This window comes from Vulpes vulpes, chromosome 7, assembly GCF_048418805.1.
Source record: "Vulpes vulpes isolate BD-2025 chromosome 7, VulVul3, whole genome shotgun sequence".
NCBI lineage: Eukaryota > Metazoa > Chordata > Mammalia > Carnivora > Canidae > Vulpes > Vulpes vulpes.
The window spans coordinates 35509547-35534993 of record NC_132786.1 but is presented as its reverse complement, the minus strand read 5'-3'; the positions used below and the strand labels follow the sequence as shown (position 1 = coordinate 35534993).

Sequence of the window (25447 nt, the reverse complement as noted above, 5' to 3'; positions counted from 1 at the left end):
GAAGACAGTCCAGAGTAAAAGATATTTGCAGTAGACTTATCTAAGAAAGAATTTATATCCAGGATGTAGCCAAGAATGCCTATAATTCAATAAGAAAGAATCAAAACAGTGACCTAATAAAAATCTCCCCTGGGGGGCCCCTCGGGGGGGGCTCAGTCCGTTAAGCATCTGCCTTCAGGCTCAGGTGATGATCCTAGAGTTCTGGGATCCAGTCCTGCATCAGGCTCCCTACTCAGTGTGGAGTCTGCTTCTCCCTCTACCCCTCACCCTGCTTGTGCTCCCTCTTTCTCTCTCACTTTCTTTCTCTGTATCTCAAATAAATAAATAAAATCTTTAAAAAAAATCTCCTCTGGGGAGGAAGGAACTAAAGACTTACCAAGACTTATCAAGGAAGACTCTGAAGCCAGTAAGTATGTGAAAAGATGCTTAACTACTTTTGTCATCAGAGAAATGCAGATTAACACAACACTTACATACTACTACACATCTGCCCATCCCAAAATTAGCATGGAACCACAAAAGATCTGGAATAGCCAAAGTAATCTTGAGAAGAGCAAAACTGGAGGTATTACCATCCCAGATTTCAAGATATAAAAGCTAGAGTAATCAAAACAGTATGGTACTAGCATAAAAATAGCCACATACATGAATGGAACAGGATAGAGAGCCCACAAAAGAAAGTTGTTACAATAAATGGTGTTAGGAAAACTGGACAGCTACCTACAAAACAATGAAACTGGACCGCTTTCCTACACTATACACAAAAATAAACTCAAAATGGATTAAAGACCTAAATATGAGACCCAAAACCATAAAACTCCTGAAAGAAAACCTAAGCAGCAATCTCTTGGACATTGCCCTTAGCAACATATTTATGGGTATGTCTCCTGAGGCAAGGGAAACAAAAGCAGAAAATAAACAATTGGAACCACGTCAAAATAAAAAGCTTTTACTAGCAGAGGAAACCATCAATGAAGCAAAAAGGCAACCTAGTGAATGTAGAAGATATTTGCAAATGATATGCCAATAAGGGATTAATATACAAAATATATAAAGAACTTACACAACTCAATACCAAAATAACAATCCAATTAAAAAAGTGGGCAGAGAGGGACACCTGGGTGGCTCAGTGGTTGAGTGTCTGCCTTCGGCTTGGGTCGTGATCCCGGGGTCTTGGGATCGAGTCCTGTGTTGGGCACCTTGCAGGGAGCCTGCTTCTCCCTCTGCAGGCTGTGTCTCTGCCTCTCTCTCTCTCATATATAAATTTTAAAAGTATTTAAAAATAAGTAAATAATAAATAAATAAATAAAAAGTGGGTAGAGGACCTGAATAGACAGTTTTGCAAAAAAGATATCCAAATGGCCCAGCAGCCCAGGTGGCTCAGAGGTTTAGCGCTGCCTTTAGCCCAGGGCCTGATCCTGGAGATTTGGGATTGAGTCCCATGTCAGGCTCCGTGCATGGAGCCTGCTTCTCCCTCCGCCTGTGCCTCTGCCTCTCTCTCTCTCTCTCTCTCTCTCTCTCTCTCTCTCTCTCTCCCCCCTGTCTGTGTGTCTCTCATGAACAGATAAATACAAATTTTTTTAAAAAGAACGTATTTTAAGATATCCAAGTGGCCAACATGAAAAAAATTGCACACATGAAAAAATGTTCAACATCACTAACCACTAGGGAAATAAAAACTGAAACCACAATGAGATATCACCTCACACCAGTAAGAAAGGCCAGTATCAAAAAGACACAAAATGACAGGTGTTGGTCAGGATGTAGAGAAAAAAGACCCACTGTGCACTGCTGGTGGGAATGCAAACTGGTGCAGCCACTATTGAAAATGGTATGAAGGGGATCCCTGGGTGGCGCAGCGGTTTGGCGCCTGCCTTTGGCCCAGGGCGCGATCCTGGAGACCCGGGATCGAATCCCACATCAGGCTCCCGGTGCATGGAGCCTGCTTCTCCCTCCGCCTGTGTTTCTGCCTCTCTCTCTCTCTCTCTGTGACTATCATAAATAAACAAAAAATTAAAAAAAAAATAATATGCTTAATTTAAAAAAAAAAAAAAGAAAGAAAATGGTATGAAGTTTCCTCAAAAACTTAAAAAATAAAACTGCCATGTAATCCAGTAATTACACTTCTTAGTATTTATCTGAAGAAAATGAAATGCTAACTCAAAAAAGATATATAGTTGACCCTTGAACAAGGGGCATGCCAACCCTCCTCAATACATATGTGGTATATGTATTATATATTGTATTCTTACTATAAACTAAACTAGAAAAAATGTTAAAAATCCTGAGGAAAATACACTTATAGTACTATATTTATTGAAAAAGCACATGTAAGTGGATTCCCACAATTCAAACCCATGTTGTTGAAGGGTTAATGGTATGCATCCCCACATTCATTGCAGCATTATTTATAACACCCAAGGATATGGTAAGAACCTAAATATCTATCAATTGATGAATGAATAAGAATATATATATATATATTAGTAAAAGGAAGTATATATGAAGAAATGAAAATGGAATATTATTCAGTCATTATTTAAAAATGAAATCTTCCCATTTGTGACAATGGGAATGGACCTACAGGGGATTATGCAAAGTGAAATAAGGCCAAGAAGGACAAATATCATATGATCTCACTTACGTGTGAAATCTTAAAAACAAAAACAAGGGCCCAGGGTGGTTTAATCAATTACGTGTCTGAATCTTGGTTTCTGCTCAAGCCATGATCTCATAGGTCATAAGATAGAAAGCCCACACTAAGCACTGCATTGGGCTCCATGCTCAGTGGGGAATCTGCTTGAAGATTCTCTCCCCCGCTCAAATAAATAAATCTTAAAAATAATAAAAAACTAAAACAGAAAGGCAACAGAGCTCATAGAAGCAGAGAACAGAATGTTTGGGGGAGGGGGAGAAATGAGTGAAAGCAGTCAAAAGGTACAAACCTGTAGTTACAAAAATATCATGGTGGGGGGGCTAGGAGGCTCAGTCTGTTAAGCATCCAACTCTTGATTTCAGCTCAGGTCATGATCTCAGGGTCCTGAGATTAAGCCCTTGGCTCCTTGCTCAGCACTGCATCTGCTTGAGATTCTCTCTCTCTCTTCCCCTGCCCCCACTTGCACTCTCTCTCTCTCTCTCTCTCTCTCTCAAATAAATAAATAAATAAATAAATAAACTTTTAAAAAACAAGTCATAGCAGGCAGCCCAAGTGACTCAGTGGTTTAGTGCCACCTTCAGCCCAGGGCATGATCCTGGAGTCCCGGGATGGAGTCCCATGTCAGGCTCCCTGCATGGAGCCTGCTTCTCCCTCTGCCTTGTGTCTCTACCTCTCTCCCCCCCCCCCCTCTCTCTCTGTGTCTCTCTCATGAATAAATAAATAAAATCTTAAAAAAACAAAAACAAGTCAAAGGGACGCCTGGGTGGCTCAGTGGTTGAGCTTCTCCCTCTGCCTATGTCTCTGCCTCTCTATATCTGCTTCTCCCTCTGCCTATGTCTCTGCCTCTCTATATCTCTCATGAATAAATAAATAAAATCTCTTTTAAAAAAGTCATAGGGATATAATGTGCACATGGTGATTATAGTTAAAAATAAAAGTATGTATTTCATATTTGAAAGTTGCTAAGAAAGCAGATCTTTAACATTCTTGTTAGAAAAAAATTGTTAATTCTATAGTGACAGAGGATAACTAGACTTACTGTGGTAATCCTCTTGCAATATACAGATATAAATCATTATTTTGTACTACTGAAACTAATATATGCCAATTATAAATCAGTTTTAAAAATTATTCAGGGACACCTGGGTCTGGTTAGGCATCTGCCTTCAGCTCAGGTCATGATCCTGAGGTCCAGGGATTGAACCCCGCATCAGGCTCCCTGCTCAACGGGAAGCCTGCTTTTCCCTCTCCTCCCCACTTCTGCTTTCTGTCAATATATCTGTCTCTCTCTCTCTTTCTCCCAAATAAATAAGTAAAATCTTTTTTAAAAAAATAAAAAATAAAAAGTTATTCATTGGATTTATCTGTTGGTGGTGAGCAGGGAAGTGGTGTTCTTCTAAATCAAACTGAAAAATGTATCACTTTCCCTTCTTAAAACAGTTTGGGGAGTGCAGTGTGGTGTACCTGGTGAGTACTGTCTAGCTTTTGGGTTCTACCACATTATTATTATTTCTTAAGAAGCTTCCTCCATTTATTTTTTTAAGTAATCTCTGCACCCAGGGTAGGGCTGACCACACTATTGAGCCAACCAGGCACTCCTCTCCCACATTATTTTAAACTTGATTTTCTTAACATAAAAGAGCATGTGTGTGTGTGATATGCCTGCCCTCTAGGTCTTTAAGCCAGGGAAACCAAGTAGGTGAGTGAGAACAATCAAAAATTTTTATGAAGCAATGTAAACTATGCATTTAACACACCTCTGGTCCTCATTTACCTCCATTTTTCAAATGGGATAGTTTGCTAAAGGGTGACTTGCTCAAGGATACTTAGTAAATAGCAATTGGTTTTTAGTGTTGTTTTAAAAATATTTTTATTTATTTATTCATGAGAGACACACAGATTGAGGCACAGACATAGGCAGAGGGAAAAGCAGGCTCCCTGCAGAGACTCGATCCCAGGACCCAGAGATCACAACCTGAGCCAAAGGTAGATGCTCAACTACTGAGCCACCCAGGTGCCCCGCAATTGGTTTTTATAACCTGAATTTGGCTTCAAAAACCACTGCCAAATAAATGGTTTCCAACAGGGTATTGTCTTTTCTTTCCTTCCCTCTTTTTAGAGAGAAACAGCAGAGGGGAGGGGCAGAGGGAAAGAAAAAGAGCAATCCTCAAGCAGACTCCCCACTGATCAAGGAGCCCAAGTAGGGGCTGGATCCCGGGACCCTAATAACCTGAGTCAAATCAAGGCCAAGGCCTGAGTGAGCCACCCAGGCATACCTCCAGCAGAGTGGTTTCCACCTGCATGCAGCAAAATTACATGACTTATGATATAATTATTATAATGTAATATGCAAATGAAGTGCCCACCGTTATTCTGAGAGTGTGCCTTTTTTTTATTCTTTCGGCATTAAACTGGTCTTTAGAAAAACAGTGTGAGCTAATAAAGGTTTTCTTTTTCCCCTCAAAATAAAATTGAGGAAAACCTGTTAGCCTTCCCATTTTTTTCTTATTTTATTATTATCTAAGTCCATGAGTTTCAAAGGTCAAGACCCAATGCCACAGCAAACGGTTGGCGGGGTTTAAGCGAGGGGAAGTGAGGGCGGGAGCGGGGTCTCCCTGGTGAAGCCGCCGCGGAGCGCGGGCCACGGAGTAAAGCCAGCGCAGCTCCTGCCGCTAGGCGGCGCTACGGCCGGCGGACGGCGCTCCCCCCCCCCCCCCCCCCACGGCGCGCTCCGGGCCGGGGCCGGGGTCGGCGGCCAGGACACCCCGCAGGGGCGCTCATAGACCGCGCTCTGGAGCAGGACGCGCCCAGAGCCCTCGGCCTCCGCGCGCCACGACTCGGCCGACTCCTGCGCGGGGTGGCAGGGCGCCGCTGGCCGGGTGGGGCGTCCGTCCCCGAGCGACACCGGGACCGGGCGGCGAGGCGGGCGGCGGTGCAGGCGTGAGTCACGCCACCGCGGGGCGCTGTGCACGCCGGACCCGTGCGCACTCTCGCGATAGGCGAGACTAGGCTTCCGGAGGGGGTTTTCCGGAAGGAGCATGGCTGCCGCGGAGACCTGGCCGGGCTTCGCACGCTGAGCCGCCGGAGCCATGCAGTCCGATGACGTGAGTCTCCCGCGTGCCTGCCACCTGCGTTCTCCTGCCTTAGGACTCAGGAGCCACCTACTGAGCTGGCGCGTTAGCCTCGTGTGGCTCCGGGTCCGAGGCCCCCGGGACGCCGCTTTCCGAACGTGGGGCTCTCACGTGTCCGCCCGGGCTCTCCAGCCGGCGGGCGGCCCGAGGGGGTGGGGGGCCGCAGCACGGGCGCTTCGGCCCTCGGGGTCCAAGCCCAGCCAGGAGGCGCTTGGCCTCGCGTGTCCCTGGACGTGGGGGGGGGGGGCGGCGGGGGGCGTTACGGCCGCGTTGAGACCTCAGGTTTAAGGATCCCTTTCTTCCACGTGTGCGTTGCCTTTAAATCTGCTTTTCCCGTCTTTGGTCTTTCTTTACATTTGTTGCATTGTCCGCCTGCCCAAGTCATAATTTTTGGAAGCATCCTCGATCCTCATTTATTTAGTTACGTGTATGCGAAATACAAAAGTGCTTACGGTGTGCCAGGTACTGAGGTAATTACTGGAGATTTTTATTAGTTTTTAATAAGCCTGACAAAAGACCTCTGCTTTCCTGCAGCGCTCTAGTGGAGAAGGCAGACGGTGGGTAAACACGGGACCAAACTGAAAGCCGTTGTACTGTGTGCTAATTGTGTGAGAGGGACCCAACTAAGCTGGTGAAGCAGAGTGATTGGAGACCACTTCAGACACAGCTGAAGGTTCGAGGGGAAGGTTTCCCTGAATAGGAGATATTTGAGCTGAGATCTGAAACAGGAGAATGAACCCTCATTGAGGGGCTTTGGGGCAGAAAAGGGGGGAAAAATCCATGCAGTAAGAACAGTGAAGTGCAAAGATCTGGACGTAAGAGAGATGGAATATATTAAAGAATACCGATGTTAGCCTTAGGGATTGAGGGAACAGAGAGGTAATGAAGTTGGGGTTGCTTGCAGGACAAGGTCATATAGAGGCTTCTAAGGAGTGTTGTTAGGGCTGCTGATGAGATACGACCTCTGACATTTTGGGGAAAGTTGTCCAGTTATTTGAAGGAGAGAAAGAATGAAAGCAGGGAGACTAGAGTATGATGAAAGTAGTTTCCACCGACGTAGTGATGGTGGAGAAGAAAAGAAGTGGGTGGATCTGAGGTCTGTATTTTCTGTGTAACCAAAAAGACTACATGATCCCCTCGATGAAGAGGGAAAGGGAAAAATCAAAGGGTTTTTGGATTTGAATAGTTCAGTGGTGGTTTCCTCTGTGGAGATGGGGTAGGAAATGGGTGTGTTGAGAGGTGTGGAACCGAGACCTTCCTTTGGATATGTTAATGTGGGAGACGCCTTTCTGACATCCTGGTAGAGATTTCAGGTTGGCAGTTGGTTGTAAATACTAGTCTGCCCAGGAGAGAAGTTTGACCAGTTGTCAATTTGGGAGTCACCTACTTACAGCCACAAGCCAGAATGAGCTATTGTCCGAGTTTCATTTCTTCTTACCTTCTTGTCATCCCCCACCAAACACACATACTATAAAATTTCCAAAATGTTATTTTATGTGTTTACCTTTATTTACGTTTTAGGCTTTGACTTCTTTAAAGCCTTTCCCAGTTCCTCAGGGCAGCCCACTCAAAAGCTCTTAAAACTTCTTTTGTGGCACTTAGACTGCTGCTTTGTTTACATTTCCTTCTCCCTAAGTAGATAAAACTGTTTAAGGACTATCCCTTCCTTTATTCAACTAACACTTGAGTGCCTCCTCTGCTCGTGACTTAGGGATGTTAGTGTATTAATATAAATCTACAATCAATGCTGAAAGAGTAAGGAACACATTAGTTAGTAGAAGATAGCAGTAGATTATTTTTTTTTGCCCAGATGAGACCAAATTATACTATCTGTATCCCCAATCTAGTATTCTGCAGCCTTTTACAGTGGATAATGAACATATTAAGTAATAAAGGAAAGTTACAAAATATATATGACATTTCATTTTTGTTAAAAATATAGGCATAGTGATTGGTGGAATGTACGTGCATAAATCCTTGGGTAATGGGGTATGATTATTGCCAATTTGTATTTTTTTCTGCAAGAATCTGCATAAAAAGAAAAGTGAGACTTTTACAAAGCATTTCTTCCTCTTCTCATTCTTCAAAGACCCAAGGAGACTTCTTCAGTAACCAGGGCATTGCCCAGGGCATTGTTTTCTTGAGTTAATACTCTCATCTGTTGAGTCAGAGCAATTGAAATGGATTTTACTTTGTCTTGCAGGTTATCTGGGATACATTAGGAAATAAGCAGTTTTGTTCTTTCAAAATAAGGTGAGTCTAGATTTGCAAGGTGGGCAAAGATTCCTTCAGTTGCCCTCCTGGTAACCCATCTTACAACTTTTGCTCTTTTCCTCCTGTTCTAGAACTAAGACTCAAAGTTTTTGCAGAAATGAATACAGCCTGACTGGACTGTGTAACCGATCGTCTTGTCCCCTGGCAAACAGTCAGTATGCCACTATCAAAGAGGAGAAAGGTGACTCCTTAGTTTTAACTTCCATGGGAACTAGTCAACAGCTTTTAAAAGGATGTTCTTTAGTCTTTCTGTAAATAATATTAATGGTATTTACTTTATCTTGCAGGACAGTGCTACTTGTATATGAAGGTTATAGAGCGAGCAGCTTTTCCTAGGCGTCTCTGGGAACGGGTAAGACTTAGGAGATAAAATCACAATGACCTTAATCAGTAGCAAAATGCCCATGTTTTTCTCTTTTCTTTGACCATAGCTGGAGTAAACTTTTAATTAAGGTTTACTTGTTTGTGAGAGAGAGAACAAGGTGGGAGGCAGAGGGAGAAGCAGACTCCTCACTGAGCACAGAGCCTGACACAGGGCTGGATCCCAGGACCCTGAGATCATGACTTGGGCCAAAATCAAGAGTCAAATGCTTCACCTACTGAGCAACACAGGTGCCCCTGTATTAAAGTTTTGAAGCCAACCTCGTTAGGGCATATGGGTATCATAGCAGTGGAGACCCGGTCATTTACCCTTACTCTTTTTTTTTTTTTTTTTAAGGTTTTATTTATTTATTTTGAAGGAACACACACACACACAAGCAGGAGGAGCTACAGAGGGAGAGGGAGGTCAGGCTTCCCACTGAACAGGGAGTCCTACTCAGGGCTCCATCCCCAGGCCCCAGGATCATAGCTGAGCCAGAGGCAGGTGCTTAACCAACTGAGCCACCCACGTGCCCCCATTTACCCTTACTCTTTAAGCTTTCTTTTTCTGTTTGATAGGTCCGGCTTCATAAAAACTATGAGAGAGCCCTGGAACAAATAGATGAAAATCTAATTTACTGGCCCCGTTTCATTCGACACAAGTGTAAGCAAAGATTCACCAAGATCACCCAGTACCTAATTCGAATTAGAAAACTTACACTAAAGCGACAGTAAGTAAGCGATCATTCATTTATTATATTTATTTTCTTAAGTCTTTTTCCTTGAGTCACATTAGGAAGATGAGAGATTATGAAACCTTTAGTAATGCTTCTTATTAAATCCAATTTTGGGTAACCTTTTATGAGATGCTGACAAGAAGAAAGTTTACCTCTGGTTAAAATTGTGCCCTTTGATGTTCCAGGACTTAAAAAGCAGTAGAGTAGAACTTGATGATCTCCTCCCTGTCTAAAAAGCAGCTTCAGGAAATTTTCTCCCTGACAGAATCCTAAAATTAGGGTATTGACAATGGCCTAAAAAATGTGAATAAATAAAATTTAAGAACTTTACTCTGGGTTCACTGAAAACTAATTTTTAAAAGTGTTATGAAATCCACAAAATTAATTGAATATCTTCCTAAGGAGTGATGGGTCCTAATACTTTTTCATTGGGACCTGCAGAGAAAGCTAAAGATGGCAGTCTTCTACAGAAAATTCCTTTTCTTTGTTATCTGAAGCATTAATCTTAGCATAGTGAATGCCCTCAGAAGTCTCAGAATGCCTTAAGAAACAAAAAATAAAATACACATTAAAATATGTGTAAAAATGACTTTTTGTAGCATTAAATACCTAGGAAATTGTTAAGTATATAGTTATCTATATACATCTATAGTTATATAGAAGTATATAGTCTTGGCTATATTGAGCCAAGCCCTACAAAATCAACTCCAATCCTTCTTTCTTCTCATTTTTTTTTAAAAAGGAACACACCGAATGTGCACTTGGGTTTTCTGATAATTTTTATTTTCCGTAGGAGGAAACTTGTTCCCTTGAGTAAGAAGGTGGAGCGGAGGGAGAAAAGAAGAGAGGTAACTTACCATTCTGGGACTCATAGCTTCTGTATTTCCATTGAGGTTGGGGTTGTGTAGGTAAGGATCATGAGAAAGAGTCAGTCACCATTGTCTATGAACTGTTGGGGCCTTGAGTAATGGTTCCCTAATGGATAGTAGTATTAGTTGTATAAGATATCAGATATTCACATTTTAAGATTATGACTTTCAGAGCAGATTAAAATAAGGGTTCTTGGGCATGTATATAATGGGGAACAGAAATCCCTTGTCTGAAATTCTTCATGTTAAATGTTTCAGAAGTCAGAACTTCGGTTTGTTGCCGATCTCATACGTTGTATACTACATTCAGGAGGGTTTGAGCATCCTTTTTTTTTTTTTTAATGCCCATGGTAAAAACTCTAATTCCCATCCTCTATTTCCCATCTCCCCACTGAGCATCACTCTGGTAACAGTTTTCTATAGTTAAGAGTTTGTTTCCTGATTTGTATTTTTTTTTCTGTTCTTTTGTTTCTTAAATTCCACATATGAGTAAAATCCTATGGTATTTGTCTTTCTCTGACTTACTTCACTTAACAGGTTACATTCTAGCTCTATCCATCTCCTTGCAAATGGCAAGATTTCTTGTTTTTTTTTTTTTTTTAATGGCTGAGTAATTATATATATATATATATATATACACACACACACACACACCACTTCTGTATCCATTTATCAATCAGTGGACATTTTGGCTATTGTAAATAATGCTGCAATAAACAGAGGGGTGTGTGTATACTTTTGATTAGTGTTTTGTTATTTTTTTGGGTAAATAGCCAATAGTGCAATGCCTGGCTCTTAGGGTAGTTAGGGTAGTTCTATTTTTAACTTTCTGAGGCATCTTCATACTGTTTTCTGAAGTGGCTGCACCAGTTTGCATTGTCACCAACAATGCAAGAGGGTTTCATTTGTTTCACATTCTCACCCACGTTTGTTTTCATCTGTTACTGATTCTAGCCATTCTGACAGGTATGAAGTGATACCTCATTGTAGTTTTGATTTATATTTCTCTGATGATGAGTGATTTTGAGCATCTTTTCATGTGTCTTGTGGCCATCTAGATGTCTTCTTTGAAGAAATGTCTGTTCATGCCTTCTCCCCATTTTTACATTGGATTATTTGTGTTTTGGGAGTTGAGTTATATCAGTTCTTAGATAATAATCCTTTATCAGATATATCATTTGCAAATACTTTCTCCCATTTTGTATGTTGCCTTTTAGTTTTGTCAGTTGTTTCCTTTGTTGTACAGAAACTTTCTTTTTTGTTATAGTCTCAGTAGTTTGTTTTTATTTCCATTGCCTCAGGAGACATATCTAGAAAAATGTTGCTATGGGCAGTGTCAGATTACTGCCTGTGTTCTCTTCAAGGGTTTTTATGGTTTGGGGTCTCATATTTAGGTCTTTAATCCATTTTGCATTTATTTTTGTGTTTGGTGAAAGAAAGTCCAATTTCATTCTTTTGCCAGTGGCTGTCCAGTTTTCTCAACATTATTTATTGGGCTTTTTCCCATTGTATATTCATTCCTCCCTGTCAAAGATTAATTGACCATGTAATTGTGAATTTATTTCTAGGTTTTCTGTTCTATTCCATTGATTTATATCTATTTTTATGCTAGTACTATACTGTTTTAATTACTACCGCTTAGTAGTAGAACTTGAAATCAGGATACCTCCAGTTTTGTTTTTCTTTTTCAAGATTGTTTTACCTACTCGAGGTCATTTGTGGTTCCCTACAGATTTTAGGATTGTTTGTTCTAGTTCTGTGAAAAATGCTCTTGGTATTTTGATAGAGATTGCATTTAATGTGTAGCTTGCTTTGGGAACTATGGGCATTTTAACAGTATTTGCTCTTCCATGAGCATGGAATGTCTTTCCACTTTTTTGCATCGTCTTGAATTTCTTTCATTACTGTTTTGTAGTTTACAGAATTCAGGTCTTTCACCTCTTTGGTTAAGTTTATCCTTGATATTTTGTTTTTGATGCAGTTGAAAATGGGATTGTTGTATTTCACTTTATGCTGCTTAATTATTTACAAATGAAGCAGGTTTCTGCACATTGATTTTGCAACTTTTCTGAATTCATTTATCAATTCTAGCAGTTTTCTGATGGAGTCTTTATGGTTTTCTATATATATTATCATGTCATCTGCATAGAGTAAGAATTTTGCTTCTTCCCTACCCATTGGATGTCTTTTATTTCTTTGTGTTGTCTAATTGCTGTGACTAGGACTTCCAGTACTATGTTGAATGAAAGTGGTGTGGACAATCCTTGCCTTGTTCCTGATCTTAGGGGGAAAGCCCTCAGGTTTTTCCCCACTGAGGAAGATGTTTGCTGTAGGTTTTTCATATATGTTGAGGTATGTTCCCTCTAGACCTACTTTGCAGGTTTCTTATCAAGAATGGATGTTGTACTTTGTCAAATTCTTGTTCTATATGTATTGAAATAATTATATGGTCTTTATCCTTTCTCTGAATGATGTGATGTGTCATGTTGTTTTGTGAGTATTGAACTACTCTACCCTTGTATGCTCAGAGTAAATCCCACTTGATCATGGTATGTAATTTTTTTAATATAGTTAGATTCAGTTTGCTGATACTTTGTTGAGGATTTTTACATCTATATTCATGAGATTGGCCTCTAGTTCTCTTTTTTTGTAGTGTCTATATCTGGTTTTGGTATTAAGGTAATACTGACCTCATAGAATGAATTTGGAAATTTTCCTTCCTCTTGTGTTTTTGGAATAGTTTGAGAAGAATGGGTATTAACCTTTAAATGTTTGGTAGAACAAGCCTATGAAGCCATCTGTTCTTGGACTTTTGTTTTTGGGAGCGTTTTGATTACTCATTCAATTCCATTGCTGGCTATTGGTCTATTCAAATTTTGTTTTCTCCTGCTTTAGTTTTGGTAGGTTATATGTTTCTAGAAATGTATCCATTTGAACTAAGTTGTCCAAATGTTGACATATAGATTTTCATAATATTCTGTTACATTGTTTGTATTTGTGTGGTGTTGGTTGTTATTTCTCCTCTTTCATTAGTAATTTTATTTGGGTCCTCAGGGTTTGAGCATTCTAATCAGATACACTAGTAGCTCTCTAGTGAAATATAAGGTTCAGACTAGATGGAATTTCAAAAACTTTTTAAGTAGCCTTATGTCATTTCAGGTCACATTAGGCCAGTAAATTGAGTTTTTTGGATTTTAAAATTGCTTATAAGGAATTGATTGGGGTTGTTTCTTTGAAGTAAACTGGGCAGCTTTGTTACCAGATTAATCAGTAGTGTTGGGAATACCATGGAAAATCTAGTTGGAAAACTCCAGCTTTTGTCAATAGAGCTGTCTGCCTGTCCACCTCACTGGTACCTCATTCAAGTTGACTTTTCTTTTGCTTTTCAAGACCCTGGAATTAGCTTTCCTACAAGTTCGGATTTTCATTTATTCTAGGTGTCTGCTATGCATACTTCCCCTCTGCCAACATACATTTTCCTGATCATTTGTCATGTCCTCTCAAGAAATAGCTTTAATAATTTAGTGCTTTTGTTCCTATTAATCACAGAGTTCCAGACTTCAAATCTATTACAGCATTGGTCTCCACAAACTGTTGTGATCCCTTACCCACCAAAGGAATTTTTGAACATATACTGCCCAGCATTTTTTTATGTTACTTACTATTCATGTGTACTTGCACTAATAGGTGTATTATAACTGACATATCTATTATTGATGAAATGAAGGTCTAGGTCTTTGCTGAGAAGGAATTCTTTTTGATTGCTCTCATAACTGATAGATTCCTCAGAGATACATGAAGAAGAACGTTGCTGATTGTTTGCATTAAGTAGTGGCTCTTCATTTTTCATCCTTCATCAGCAGTTATGCAGAGGTTTTTATTCAGATATAGGTAGTGAGTATGCTTTTTCCCGGATAGCTAAACAGGTGGTCTTACAAGCCTTTCAGAGGAAATTAAGTTTTTCTGCTTTTAGCAAATAAGTTTGAAGCCTTCTGAGAAATGTAGATTTGGAAGATTTTTAAATGGGTTGGAAAATTGTGGTACCAGAATATTTTGAGTGTCTGATTGCTGCTTTTACGGGAGACGCATGTTTTCACAATGTTACTTTTTAGGTGTAATCACACTTTTCTTTTTAAGACATTCTATTCACAGAATAAATTTTTTTTCAAAAAACATTTTAAACTCTTAAAATACTGCTTTTCTCTTGAAAGAATGGAGTATTTTTTAAAACTTGTGTTGTTACATACTACTGACAGTCCTTTGTCATCTTGGAAAATTTGGAACATTTTTCTTTTTGTGAAAAATGCATGATTCTTTAAGTCGTACAACTCTTTTTAAGTACTAAACCACTAAATAGCATACTTTTATAGCCATTCCTATGGTATTGCAAACTATTCAGTAGCCTCTATAAATCCCCTTAAGCAAACATTAACTGCCAAATGCTGTAATCATCTGAATAAAGTAGTGAGATCCCCACTTACAGACTCTGTGTAGTATTTTTCAAATATAACATTTAATTTTTAAAGAAGAAATATGTAACAATTTTCACTATTTTCTGCCTGCATCTCAGTGGATTGCCCTTGAGGTGCGAGCACCTAATTTAGAGAACAGTGCAAACCAGCATGATAGACTTAACTGATCATGTGTCCCCAGTCTCCCTGTGATTTATCTTGTACACTGTTATTCAAACAAACTTTCAGTATGTAAGACTTCAGAATCTTTTATGATCTTCACTATTAAACGAGTGCAGTCTTGGGCTAGAAAGTAGATTTAGATTAGATTCTTATGTTTTGGTTTTGGGTGGTCCAGGTTGATTCCATATATCATTTTGGATGTGATCACTGGAGGAAGAAAAAATTTTTTTTTTTTTTTTTGAGGAAGAAATTTTTAATCTATTTTTGTCACATGGAATCTAACACGGTTTTAGAAGAAGTATGAGTAAAGGTCTCTATTTTCCTTTCTCAGCTTTTAAAATCTAGTTCAGAATTGCTCATTTTCTAAGACACTTAAATGTATGTAGAGCTACATGCTTTGTGCATCTATGAAAGGCTTTGTTAGAACTTCATTTAGAATGCTATTTATAAAACAATTGGAGTTTTTAAAAATTAAAAGGTTCTCAAGGTTTGGGAGAGAAAGCAGAAATATATCTGGCTGGAGAGGCACAAGTTCTAGTGATAGCAAGAGTAGGGGGAAAGTAGTTTTTTAAAATAAAAACCTGACGGTTTCTTCTTCTAGGCTGAAAAATGAGTATCAATATGAAATAAATGGGTTTACTCAAATCTTTCGTTACAGGAAAAGGCATTAATAGCTGCACAGCTGGATAATGCTATTGAAAAGGAATTGCTGGAGAGATTGAAACAAGATACGGTGAGAAAGCTAAGAACTTTGGGATGTAAACTTTATTTTTTAGATCAGTAATATGCTAGGAACTAGTGGGAAATGTGTTTTATTTTCAAAGATGCTGGGAAGATCTTTGATTTTTGTTCCTGAAATAAAACATATATAGGCTCTGGCTTCCCCACTTTAGTTCATTGACACAAACCTATAAAGTGCTCTGGTCACCCCTGATGCTCCATTTAGTGTAAGAGACCTTTCCCTTTGCACCATATTGCCAACTTGTGTCCCCAGTACAACAGTTCCAGATCTCTGTATAAAAGGCATGCAGTTTTGATCCTCCTGCACCCTAATCTTCTAAGACTTTTTAAAATGGGATTTTAATTCACCTTAAAAACTAATGTTGGGCAGCCTGGGTGGCTCAGCGGTTTAGCACCACCTTCAGCCCAGGGTGTGATCCTGGAGATCCAGGATCGAGTCCCATGTTGGGTTCCCTACATGGAGCCTGCTTCTCCCTCTGCCTGTGTCTCTCTGCCTCTCTCTGTGTCTCATGAATAAATAAAATCTTTTAAAAAAAATAGATAGAAATGTCATTTACAAGACAAAAATGAATAAAACTTTCCTTATTACTTCTTTCTGTCAGCGAATTTACATTTGTTCCAAGCCATGGGTTTTATAAACTAAGTTTCAAGTGACTCTTCATGGAAGCTACTTGTTTGATTTTAACCAGTGATTATTTAAAATGGGCTTTTAAGATATTGTCAGCTCTAGGCTTGATATTAATACAGAAATACTACTACTTATCAAATCAAGTATTCTCATTTAATCACTGGGGAAAAAATAATATGCTTATTGGACAGTGGATTTCACATGTACAAGTGAGAGGTCATTAAAGCTGGTGTGTATCTTTGTTCTTCAGTATGGCGACATCTACAACTTCCCCATTCATGCCTTTGATAAAGCCCTGGAACAGCAGGAGGCAGAGAGTGACTCTTCAGATTCTGAGGAAAAAGATGAAGATGAAGAAGTAAGCCTTGTTTGTTCGTTTTGCTTCATCAAACGGTAGTCTTGTAAAACTAGATCTCTTTACATGAACTTGGGAGACAGTATCATTTCGTTCCCCTAACCAAAAATTCTTTGGTCAGTTTTCTTTATCATGAGGTTAACTCTGTTCAGCCAATAAGCTGTTTACACATTGACAATTTAATCGTATTTACTGGGATTCTGAAATTTTTCTTGCAAGGAGACCAATGAAGAATCTTCATCAGCTAAAGGAACTTACTGAAATTTTTTTTTTTTTTAGGAACTTACTGAAATTTATACAAGATTTCATTTCACTATTAATACAGGGGAGGTACTTGAGTGATAGTATTTTTAGGAAAAGGTCAGATTTAGCAGGTAGTTGCTTAATCACATGGTATGCTCACATAGGCATACAGATGGTACTTTTTCCTAGTAGTAACCCTTTTCAATATTTGAAATTAATAGTTTTAATTAAATACACAGAATTGTTTGTAAAGCCCTATTTGTATACTGATTTTTTTTAAATAAGGATGTTTTACCTCATTAAAAGAAATTGATAACCCTAAAATGTTTTTAATTTAGAAGTATTAAAACTTGGAAATAAGTAGATTTTGGTTGAGCCTAGTAAGTAGACTGTGAATCTGTTACACACTTACTCATCAAGAAGCATAAGCTGAATTTTCATTCTGTATTTTGAACGTACCAATTTTTATTTTAGGATGTGGGAAAAAGAGAGTTTGTGGAAGACGATGAGGTGGATGAAAGTGACATAAGTGATTTTGAGGTGAGATTAATGGGCAGAAAAATTGTTCTTGGCCTTCAGGAAAAAGAAGGTTTCTGAATACAGAGCCAGATAAATTCTCTGGTTCTAAATTGAGAAGACAATGAGAGGAGTTTGAGGATGAATCTAGAATTTTCTTTTTTTTCCATCCCCATATCAGGATATGGATAAATTGGATGCCAGCAGTGACGAAGATCAGGATGATAAATCCTCCAGTGAGGAAGAAGAAAAGGTCCTTAATGCAAAACATAAAGGCAAAACACCCTTGAAAGGACACCTGCAGAGAAAACGAGCCTATGTAGAGATAGAGTATGAGCAGGAGACAGAGCCTGTGGCCAAGGCCAAAACTATGTGACTTGAGACATTTATAAGCAGGACTGAACATTTTCATCATCCTCTTTCTTTTACCATGAACATGCAGGACTGAACATTTTCATCATCCTCTTTCTTTTACCATGAACATGTAAACACCTCCAGTTTTTGCTCTTTCATATGGTATTCAACACAATATTTGTGTTTTTAATATTTATGCTACTTCTGTGGGGCAAGAAATCTGGGAGGGAGCGGAGGAGGCCTTGAGTTGTGAACACAGTATTTTTATAGCGTTGGCATATGCTTTGAAGTAACAGCTTGAGCCCAAAAAGCTTAACAGATGAATTTGTGGGTGTAAATATTTCTAAGTTTTAAATGCTATACACCCGTTTCCTTGGCATCCTCCCCCCCCCCCCCAACTTTATTTAGAAATATCTTCATTTTTTTTGCCTTGTTCCCCTTTCCCTACTTCTATGGAAGGGACTAAAACAAAAAGGTCTAAGCTACAATGTTTAGTGTGAAAATACCTTTTTTCTTAAATAATTCCATTTACACAGTAGGAACAAGAAGAAAAAGCCTTCCAGTTTTAGGTTCCGTTGTAGGATGTGCCTTCAGAAACCTGCTGCACTTTTCGGATACAGTTCACCACCTTGCTGTCTTCACAGCTTTGGAGAATTTTGACCAGGAGATCCTGAAATATGAAACCAAATAGACTTTGGGTTTTATTTTTAATTGATACTTTTTCTTTTACCTTGGTACTACTTTCTTGGTACCACACTCAAAAGAAAAAAAAATGAGATTAGAGAGCAGTCTGTGGAACAGGTGTACTGTGTTGGTGTGCATGGAAATGTCCTGCTGGCTGGTGAAGATGGCTGGTAAGAAGCCCGTTAATACCAGCCAATGCAAATCAGATTGGATCCAGCTCGTGAAAACTGCCTGAGATGAAAGAGCCAACACGAAGTAATTTGAATAAACTGATAAAAAAACCAAACTATTTCTAAATATTTTTATGCTGTTTTTTAACTTTAAATTGAAAATTTCTAAAGAGAAATGAGGCAGTGGTTTATTAAATGTCTATAAATACACACATATAGCTATTACATGCTCTGGTTTTGAGAAGTTAACTTTGTGGAATATGAAACTAAAGGAAAAATCTCCATGTGAATAAGTAAGAGTATGTAAAAATATAGTTGCCCAGAAAAACTGGAAACACTTCTGGGATCTGAATCACTCTACTTGTGTTGTTATTTTTTGGTGGCTTGTAGTTCATTATTTCATCTTTTAAAAAAAATTCAGAGACTGAAACAGACCTTTTTAATAAACTCAATCTTTTGCCCATTTTCTACCCTCACCCCCAGAGACCTCTCCTGATCCTCTTGCTTTTTGGTCTAAATAGTGCTGAGTAGCTTTAAAAGAAGAATGAGATGTTAATCACCCTTTATTGGGGGCTAGCGGTCTCCAAAGTGGAGCCCTGAACCCTGTGTTTTTTTCCACAGAGTAGGTGAGGCATGTGAACTGTAGTCAGAGGAACTGCTCAAGACCCAGGTTGCAGACTCACCTTCACCTGTCCTTGAGAACAGTGGTCCAGGAGAATCAGGCACTCGGTGGCCTCCTCTAGTAAGGCGCTCTTTACAGGCTCAGGTGTAAGGTTTGGATCCCTTGCTACATCACATATCAGTTTCAGGAGCGCCTTCAATAAGACCACAAGTCTACAGGGAACTCTGGAATCAAGAAAAAGTTATGTTCATACTCTATCTAAATCAGGATATTAACAAAGATTTCAAAAGGCCATCAAAGTTGTAAAGCCCTCCCTTCCTAAATGAAGGAACTGAGGGAAATGACTCAACAACCAGGGAGCCAGAAGCAGAACTAGACACCAGACACCAGGTTTAGTCACTTCGAGACCCCCTGTTTTCTGCAGCACAGTGTGTGCCCGTGAACACTCGGCCTGCCTAGGAACACCCTACTCCCCTCCAGAAGTGTGATTCTATTGTAAGGAAATAATCCCTCCTGGAAAGGGAGAAGTAGAATCTCCCCTTACCAGGGGCTTATACTTTGGGCCAGAGAAGAGGAAATGGTCCATAGTCCCTTAACTGTTACAGTCTTAGGCCTAAAATTTAAAGAGAGAAATAAGCTTGGGTTCTGGGACCTCACTGTCAATTAGAATTTTCTGTCATTTAGTTCCAGATCCTAGCTTACCATCAGTTAAGCCCAGCCTATTAACTTCAACTTACTAGCCTTTCTGAAAGTTTTTATCTTGATAAAAATTGTTCTGGGCATACCTGCCTGCTTGGCAGTTTTACCTGGGCCATGCATATTGCATGAGAAGTTTTAGGGTTTCCAGTATCTTCAATCTAGCCTCTTCCTCCGGTCCATCATAAACCTCCAGATAACCAATAATGATCCGCTCCAGTCTCTTTAAGTGCCGGACAGTTAGAATCCCCAACCTAAAAAGCAAAGAGAAATGTGCATCGAGGAGATGAACTTGAAGAGTAGGCCAGGCCAGACCAGTGGCCCAGGCACTCACCTCTTCACAAACGCCGGGAGGTTTCGGGCATAGGTCCTGCGAAGGAGAAGGCGGTGCTCTGGCTCCATGTGGGTCAGAATCAACTGCAGCACCTCATCACAGTGTGTGGTGGGCCGACCTGCACCTCCCTTCCATTGCAGGGCTTTCTCCAGGATGGGGAATAAATCCAGCAGACACAGGAGCACAGCCTGGGAGGTAGTAATAAAAAAGACCTGTTCATTTGCATTCACACTCACTGATTGGGCTAGCAACTTTATATACATGTCTCACAATAAAACTCCATAAAGTCTGAGATGGTCTTTGTGTCCAGTTTGACCACCTTCTGTGAGGTTTCAGTGTCTAGGCACTCCCTTCTAGCTCTCTTGGGATCTTTGCTTTTTCTCTTAGTTTTGTTTTAAAGCCATCATCTAAAGAGTCCTAAACTTTTTGGCTGTCAATACCTGGATTCTCGGCTTAATACCTAAATTGATATTTAAAGAAATGTGGCAGGGGGGAGAGAAGAAGGGAAGACAGGCATAAAAAAGGTTATTTCTACCTCTGATTTTATAACTTGTTTCTTCTGTCTTCAAAATGTTCTTTCTGTTACTAAAGAACTGTTCCTCCTTCCAAGATCACCTCCTTCCCAAATTCTCCTAAAACCATCCCACCACCAAACTGGTTAGCCACCTTTTGCTGGACACACACTGCACTCTACACAAACCTCTTTTTTTTTTTTTTTTAATTTATTTATGATAGTCACAGAGAGATAGAGAGGGGCAGAGACACAGGCAGAGGGAGAAGCAGGTTCCATGCACCGGGAGCCCAACGTGGGATTCGATCCCGGGTCTCCAGGATCGCGCCCTGGGCCAAAAGGCAGGTGCCAAACCGCTGCACCACCCAGGGATCCCCTGCACAAACCTCTTAATAGAGATTTCACACTGTGCTGTAGACATGTAGAAATACTCATTTATTTTTTTAAGTTGAGTCCATTTATTTTTAATTATTTATTTGAGAGAGCACGCACCAGAGAGCACAAGGGGAGAGGGAGGGACTGAGGGAGAGGGAGAAGCAGACTACCCACCGAGCAGGGAGCCTGAGCCTAACACGGGCCTGAATTCCAGGACCCCGGGATCATGACTTGAGCCAAAGGCAGTCAGCCAACTGAGCCACCCAGGTGCCCCAAATATTTATTTACATGTCTTCCTAAAGGGTTTCTTAAAGCCAGAAACCCTGTCTGACCCATTCATTCTTGGAACCCACATGGTTCCTCAGACAGTAGATATCCAGTATCTCTCGGGTGAAAGCACTGTAATATCCAACATAAAAGGAGTTTCAAGAGTGTGTTGATACAAAGCAACAGAGAAGGACATTTAATAAATAATAATAGAACTTTTCAGACAAAGCTTTTCTCAAGTGATAGAGAGGAAAATGTGTCTCAACTATCCTTATTCACATAATACTACCTTCTACTCAAGTTGGAGAACTTAGATTCGCAGTTATAAACAAAACTTAAAATTACCTGAATGAGGTTGTACTCTGGTGTGTACAGGTGGTTGAAAAGGGCATGATATACGACCTGGGCTCTGTTATACTGGAGCAAATCAGCAGCTGGCTGCAAGCAGAAAAATTACCCAATTAAGTTTCCCAAGGTTGCCAAATTGTTGATAATTTTTGAAACTATGAATACACAATTACACCATAAGATTCATTATGCCCCTCTCTACTTCTATGTGTATTTTTAAAGCTCCATTATACACAGTTTAAGTAAAAAAAAGTTTCCTTGAGTAATATAATAGCTTGCACACTGAGCATAATCCTTTTCAGTTTCTGATTTTTTTGCTCCTTGAAAATCAACTGTTAATCAAGGTCTGGTTATTCAGTTTGACATGCAGGTGTCCTACATACGTTACTTAAGAGGTACAATCTACTAGGTTGGCAGAAGGAAAATATAAAGAAAAAAATATACATAAGTGATTTTTGTCACATAACAGCGTAACAGGAAGCTAATAAGAGGTATAAAAAGGCAACACTAAAATAGTGTTATGCTGGTGACTCAATCTGTCCCATCAACACAGATGACAGGTTGCTTACCACATTAAGCACAATGTGATGGAGGCAGCGTACACCCAGGATTTTGTTCTCGGTTTGATAGTCATCTGAGATGAGCAGTGACGGGGGAAGTACCATTTCCAGATGTTGGCTAAGCCAGGGTCGGGTGACCTGTTGTAGACTCCATGAAAAAACATGTTTCGTGGCAGGGTTATTCTTCCAGGATTCCCTAAATGGAAATGTGAAACCACATTAAGTAGTGACATGTTAACTAGCAAAGCAAATCAACCTCTTCAAGTGAAAGAATATTTTCTTGCTCTTGTAAAGAATATAGCACACAAAATTCTTGATATTATACAGTTTAAGATTTAGATCAAAATAACTTACAGAACTTGCACCAAAAGAACAAAAACAAACAAACAAAAAGTAACCTGACACTAAGTACATTGAACAATCAATCACCCAGGGCTCTGGGCCTAAAGCTTATCCAGTGAGAAGACACTGTTTACAATCCGAGCTTGTAAAGAATCCGCAGTGATGGGGTGGGTGGTTACAGTGAAGATTTGTTAAGAAGGGAGAGGGGAGTAAAGGAAATGCCTTCAGTACTAGTCACTATAACAAGGGAGCAAGTGGGGCAGCCCAGGGCCTGATCCTGGAGACCTGGGATGGAGTCCCACGTTGGGGTCCCTCCATGGAGCCTGCTTCTCCCTCTGCCTGCGTCTCTTTCTCTCAAGAATAGATAAACAAAATCTTTTTAAAAAGGGGGGGGAGCAAGTGAATCAATATCTGAAGAAAAGCAATTTACAGCTTATTAAGTGGGTTTTTCATTACACTTTACTCAACCTTCAGAATAACTGTATAAGAGGAGATATCTTTTCATTACAAAAAAAAAAAAAAAACAGGTTCAAAGAGGCTCTCTGACATGGTCTGACTCAGAAGCAATAAAATGAAGTGCCAAGTCACCTCAAAACTCCAGGCTCCTGGTAAAGTGACAGTTGTGTGCACATTTTTCTCTCCTCATCTCCTGTTACAAATATAAAAAGTAGCAAGTGGAACTCACAAAGAACACTTTAGCTGAGAGCAATCTAAAGGGCTTTCTTTCATCCCAAACTGGCTTCCAGATCTAATCAACCGTATCTAATACCTAGTGATGAGTTTCAAGATCCCTAAGCTTAAAATCAAACCCTACGTTTAAATCCTCTCCAAATCCCCATCGTCACCTAACTTAAGAAACTTGAGTCTAGGGATCCCTGGGTGGCGCAGCAGTTTAGCGCCTGCCTTTGGCCTGGGGCGTGATCCTGGAGACCCGGGATCGAGTCCCACGTCGGGCTCCCGGTGCATGGAGCCTGCTTCTCCCTCTGCCTGTGTCTCTGCCTCTCTCTCTCTTTCTCTGTGTGACTATCATAAATAAAAATTAAAAAAAAAAAAAAAAGAAAGAAACTTGAGTCTAAAGACATGGGACAGAACTCCGGAGGGCTAGAAGGAGCGCTAGGAAGTGGGGGCCTGAAGGCCTAGGCTCTAATGTTGAATTCGCCAAAATCTAATAATGCCATTTATAGCAAATCACAACCCTCCCGGGCCTTAAGAGATCTGCTAATATCACACCACCTTTACCTTATCGTTGGAGGAACTCAGGTCCTTCGAGCCCTAAACATTCTAAGATGTTAGGCTGAAGCCCAGAGGTGGTGGTCCTTTGTCAAGAATACTCACTTATTCAAATCGCGTTTGAGAAGCTCCATCACTACCGTGAACCGCCCTTTCTCGTCTTCATGTTCTCCGTGCAGAAATCCTGCCACGGACGCACACGGAGTAACCCGAAGGAGTTCGGAGAGCACCTCTCCAGCAACCTCACGGGACCTCGGGCTGGTCCACGGGTGCTCCAGACTGTGTGTGAGCGCGAAAACATAGATGGGTGCTGCCAAGTGACGCAGGCCTGCCTTCCACGCAGGGCCAACCAACGAAGACTGGGCCGCCTCCATTCTCCCCAATAGTTTAAGAAACAGTAACCCGACCGCGGCCGCCTTCTCGGCCACGTCGCAGTCCGCGCGACGTCTGCCCTCCTGCTCCCTGGGCGGGGCTGCATACTTCTCCAGGGCTTTTGCCACCTGCCCCAGCACCTCGGGCATCCCGCGGCGCCACGTGCCGCCCCCCTCCACCAGCTGGTCACACTCTGTGGCTTCCATCAGAGCGCTCAGGTCCTCAAGCGCCGCACTCCTGGCCTTGGCCCGTCGGGACTCCTGGCTGGTGAGACGGTGCACGATCTGAGACAAGGCCTGCCCGAGGGCGGAGGGAGGCCCCTCTCCTTCCCGCGGGCTCTCGGGCTCCATTGCTCAGCCCGCGGCAGCGACGAGCTGGCCTCCTCCAGGGAGCCGAGATGGGAGGCTGGCGCGGCCCGCCCGACAACAAAGATCACCCGGAGGCTGGAATCCTCCCAAGGAACACCTAGAAAACCAAGTAGGACGGCAAGACTAGGAGGGCGGGGCGCGGGGTCGCGAGTCTAACCCGCAGGAGAGGCCGGTCTGTGCAAAGGAAAAGATGCAGGAAAGGGAACGGAGCCTCTCTGGGAGTAAGAGGATCTCAGACTCCCAACGGTAGATGACTTACCCTTGCCCTTCTGAAGATTAAAAACAAAACAACCCTAAAGCTCTAAGAAATAAAGCCCTAAGGCGAGACGCAAACACCTCCACCGGCGCCTCACAACCCGCCTGCACCGCGTACGCACCGGGATCCGGACCCAGCTCGCCTCGCTGCCGCAAGGCACCAAGCTAGCTTCCGCCAGTGCCCAGGCAACACTTCGTCATTTCACGACCCGCTGTCGTAAAGCAGCAGAGATCCAGGTTCCCCTCCAAAAAAGGTGGAGTTTGGGAGAAAAAAATTTGCATAGACGCATCCTCTCGCTAGTTTTATATCTTCTTCACTTATTAAGGTAGAAACACACGACGCGGTATCGAAGATACTTTAAAAGCATGCAGAATTTTACGTTAAGGCTGAATATGTAAGGACTAAGTCTGTCACCCTCTTCAAAAAGTGTGTGGTACACACCCGGGTTTCCTTAACAGACGCAGGCGCGCGATCCTTTTGTAGTTCATAAGCGTGATGATTGGGTGTTCACGCCGTTGTGTGACATGTGCCTCCCTCAAACCTTGTTACGACGCGGCACATTACCCGTCTGACGTGAACTCGGAGGATCTTTTTCGCTCTTCCCGTACCTCAGAACGTTAGCACGTCGTCGGCCTCCGCTGTGGGCGCGCAGCTGCACGGCCTTCCCGGCCTGGGCGCCGGGCGCAGCTCTCGCTCGGGAGGCCCGTGGGCTGGGGGAGGTCGGCGTCGCGTGGGGACTGGGCACCACGTGGGGTCTGGCCCGGGGCGGGGGAGGGGCGGTGCCCTCGGGTGCAGCCGCGCGCGCTGCGGGGTC

At 41.4% G+C, this 25447-nt stretch overlaps 2 protein-coding genes and 1 non-coding gene across 6 annotated transcripts; 2 read left to right on the top strand and 1 right to left on the bottom strand.

The window, feature by feature from the left end:
* The first annotated feature begins 5407 nt into the window (after positions 1-5407).
* MAK16 (MAK16 homolog) lies at positions 5408-18712 on the top strand. The gene is made up of 10 exons (XM_025993576.2): positions 5408-5760; positions 7991-8040; positions 8133-8242; positions 8349-8413; positions 9001-9152; positions 9952-10006; positions 15320-15394; positions 16281-16388; positions 17103-17168; positions 17326-18712. The coding sequence occupies exons 1-10, from the start codon at positions 5746-5748 to the stop codon at positions 17518-17520; spliced, it is 891 nt and encodes a 296-aa protein (XP_025849361.2). The 5' UTR covers positions 5408-5745; the 3' UTR covers positions 17521-18712.
* On the bottom strand, positions 15412-25381 carry TTI2 (TELO2 interacting protein 2). Of its 4 annotated transcripts, XR_012002567.1 has the most exons (9): positions 24637-24809; positions 23743-24474; positions 22075-22261; positions 21503-21595; positions 20005-20192; positions 19781-19924; positions 19036-19198; positions 18005-18168; positions 15412-16362 (listed from the first exon to the last, which is right to left on the bottom strand). XR_012002567.1 is itself a non-coding variant. In XM_072763548.1 (8 exons), exons 2-8 carry the CDS (start codon positions 24357-24359, stop codon positions 18064-18066), a joined length of 1497 nt encoding a protein of 498 aa, XP_072619649.1. In that variant the 5' UTR covers positions 24360-24474; positions 24637-24788; the 3' UTR covers positions 15412-18063. The 4 variants fall into 4 exon arrangements, 2 of the variants coding, with proteins under 2 accessions (XP_072619649.1, XP_025849358.2); XR_012002566.1 differs by having other exon boundaries at positions 23743-25381; XM_072763548.1 differs by having other exon boundaries at positions 15412-18168; positions 24637-24788.
* Positions 25105-25207, top strand: LOC112916337 (small nucleolar RNA U13). The gene has a single exon (XR_003234285.2). It is a non-coding gene; the product is annotated as a small nucleolar RNA U13 (small nucleolar RNA).
* Positions 25382-25447: the final 66 nt, after the last annotated feature.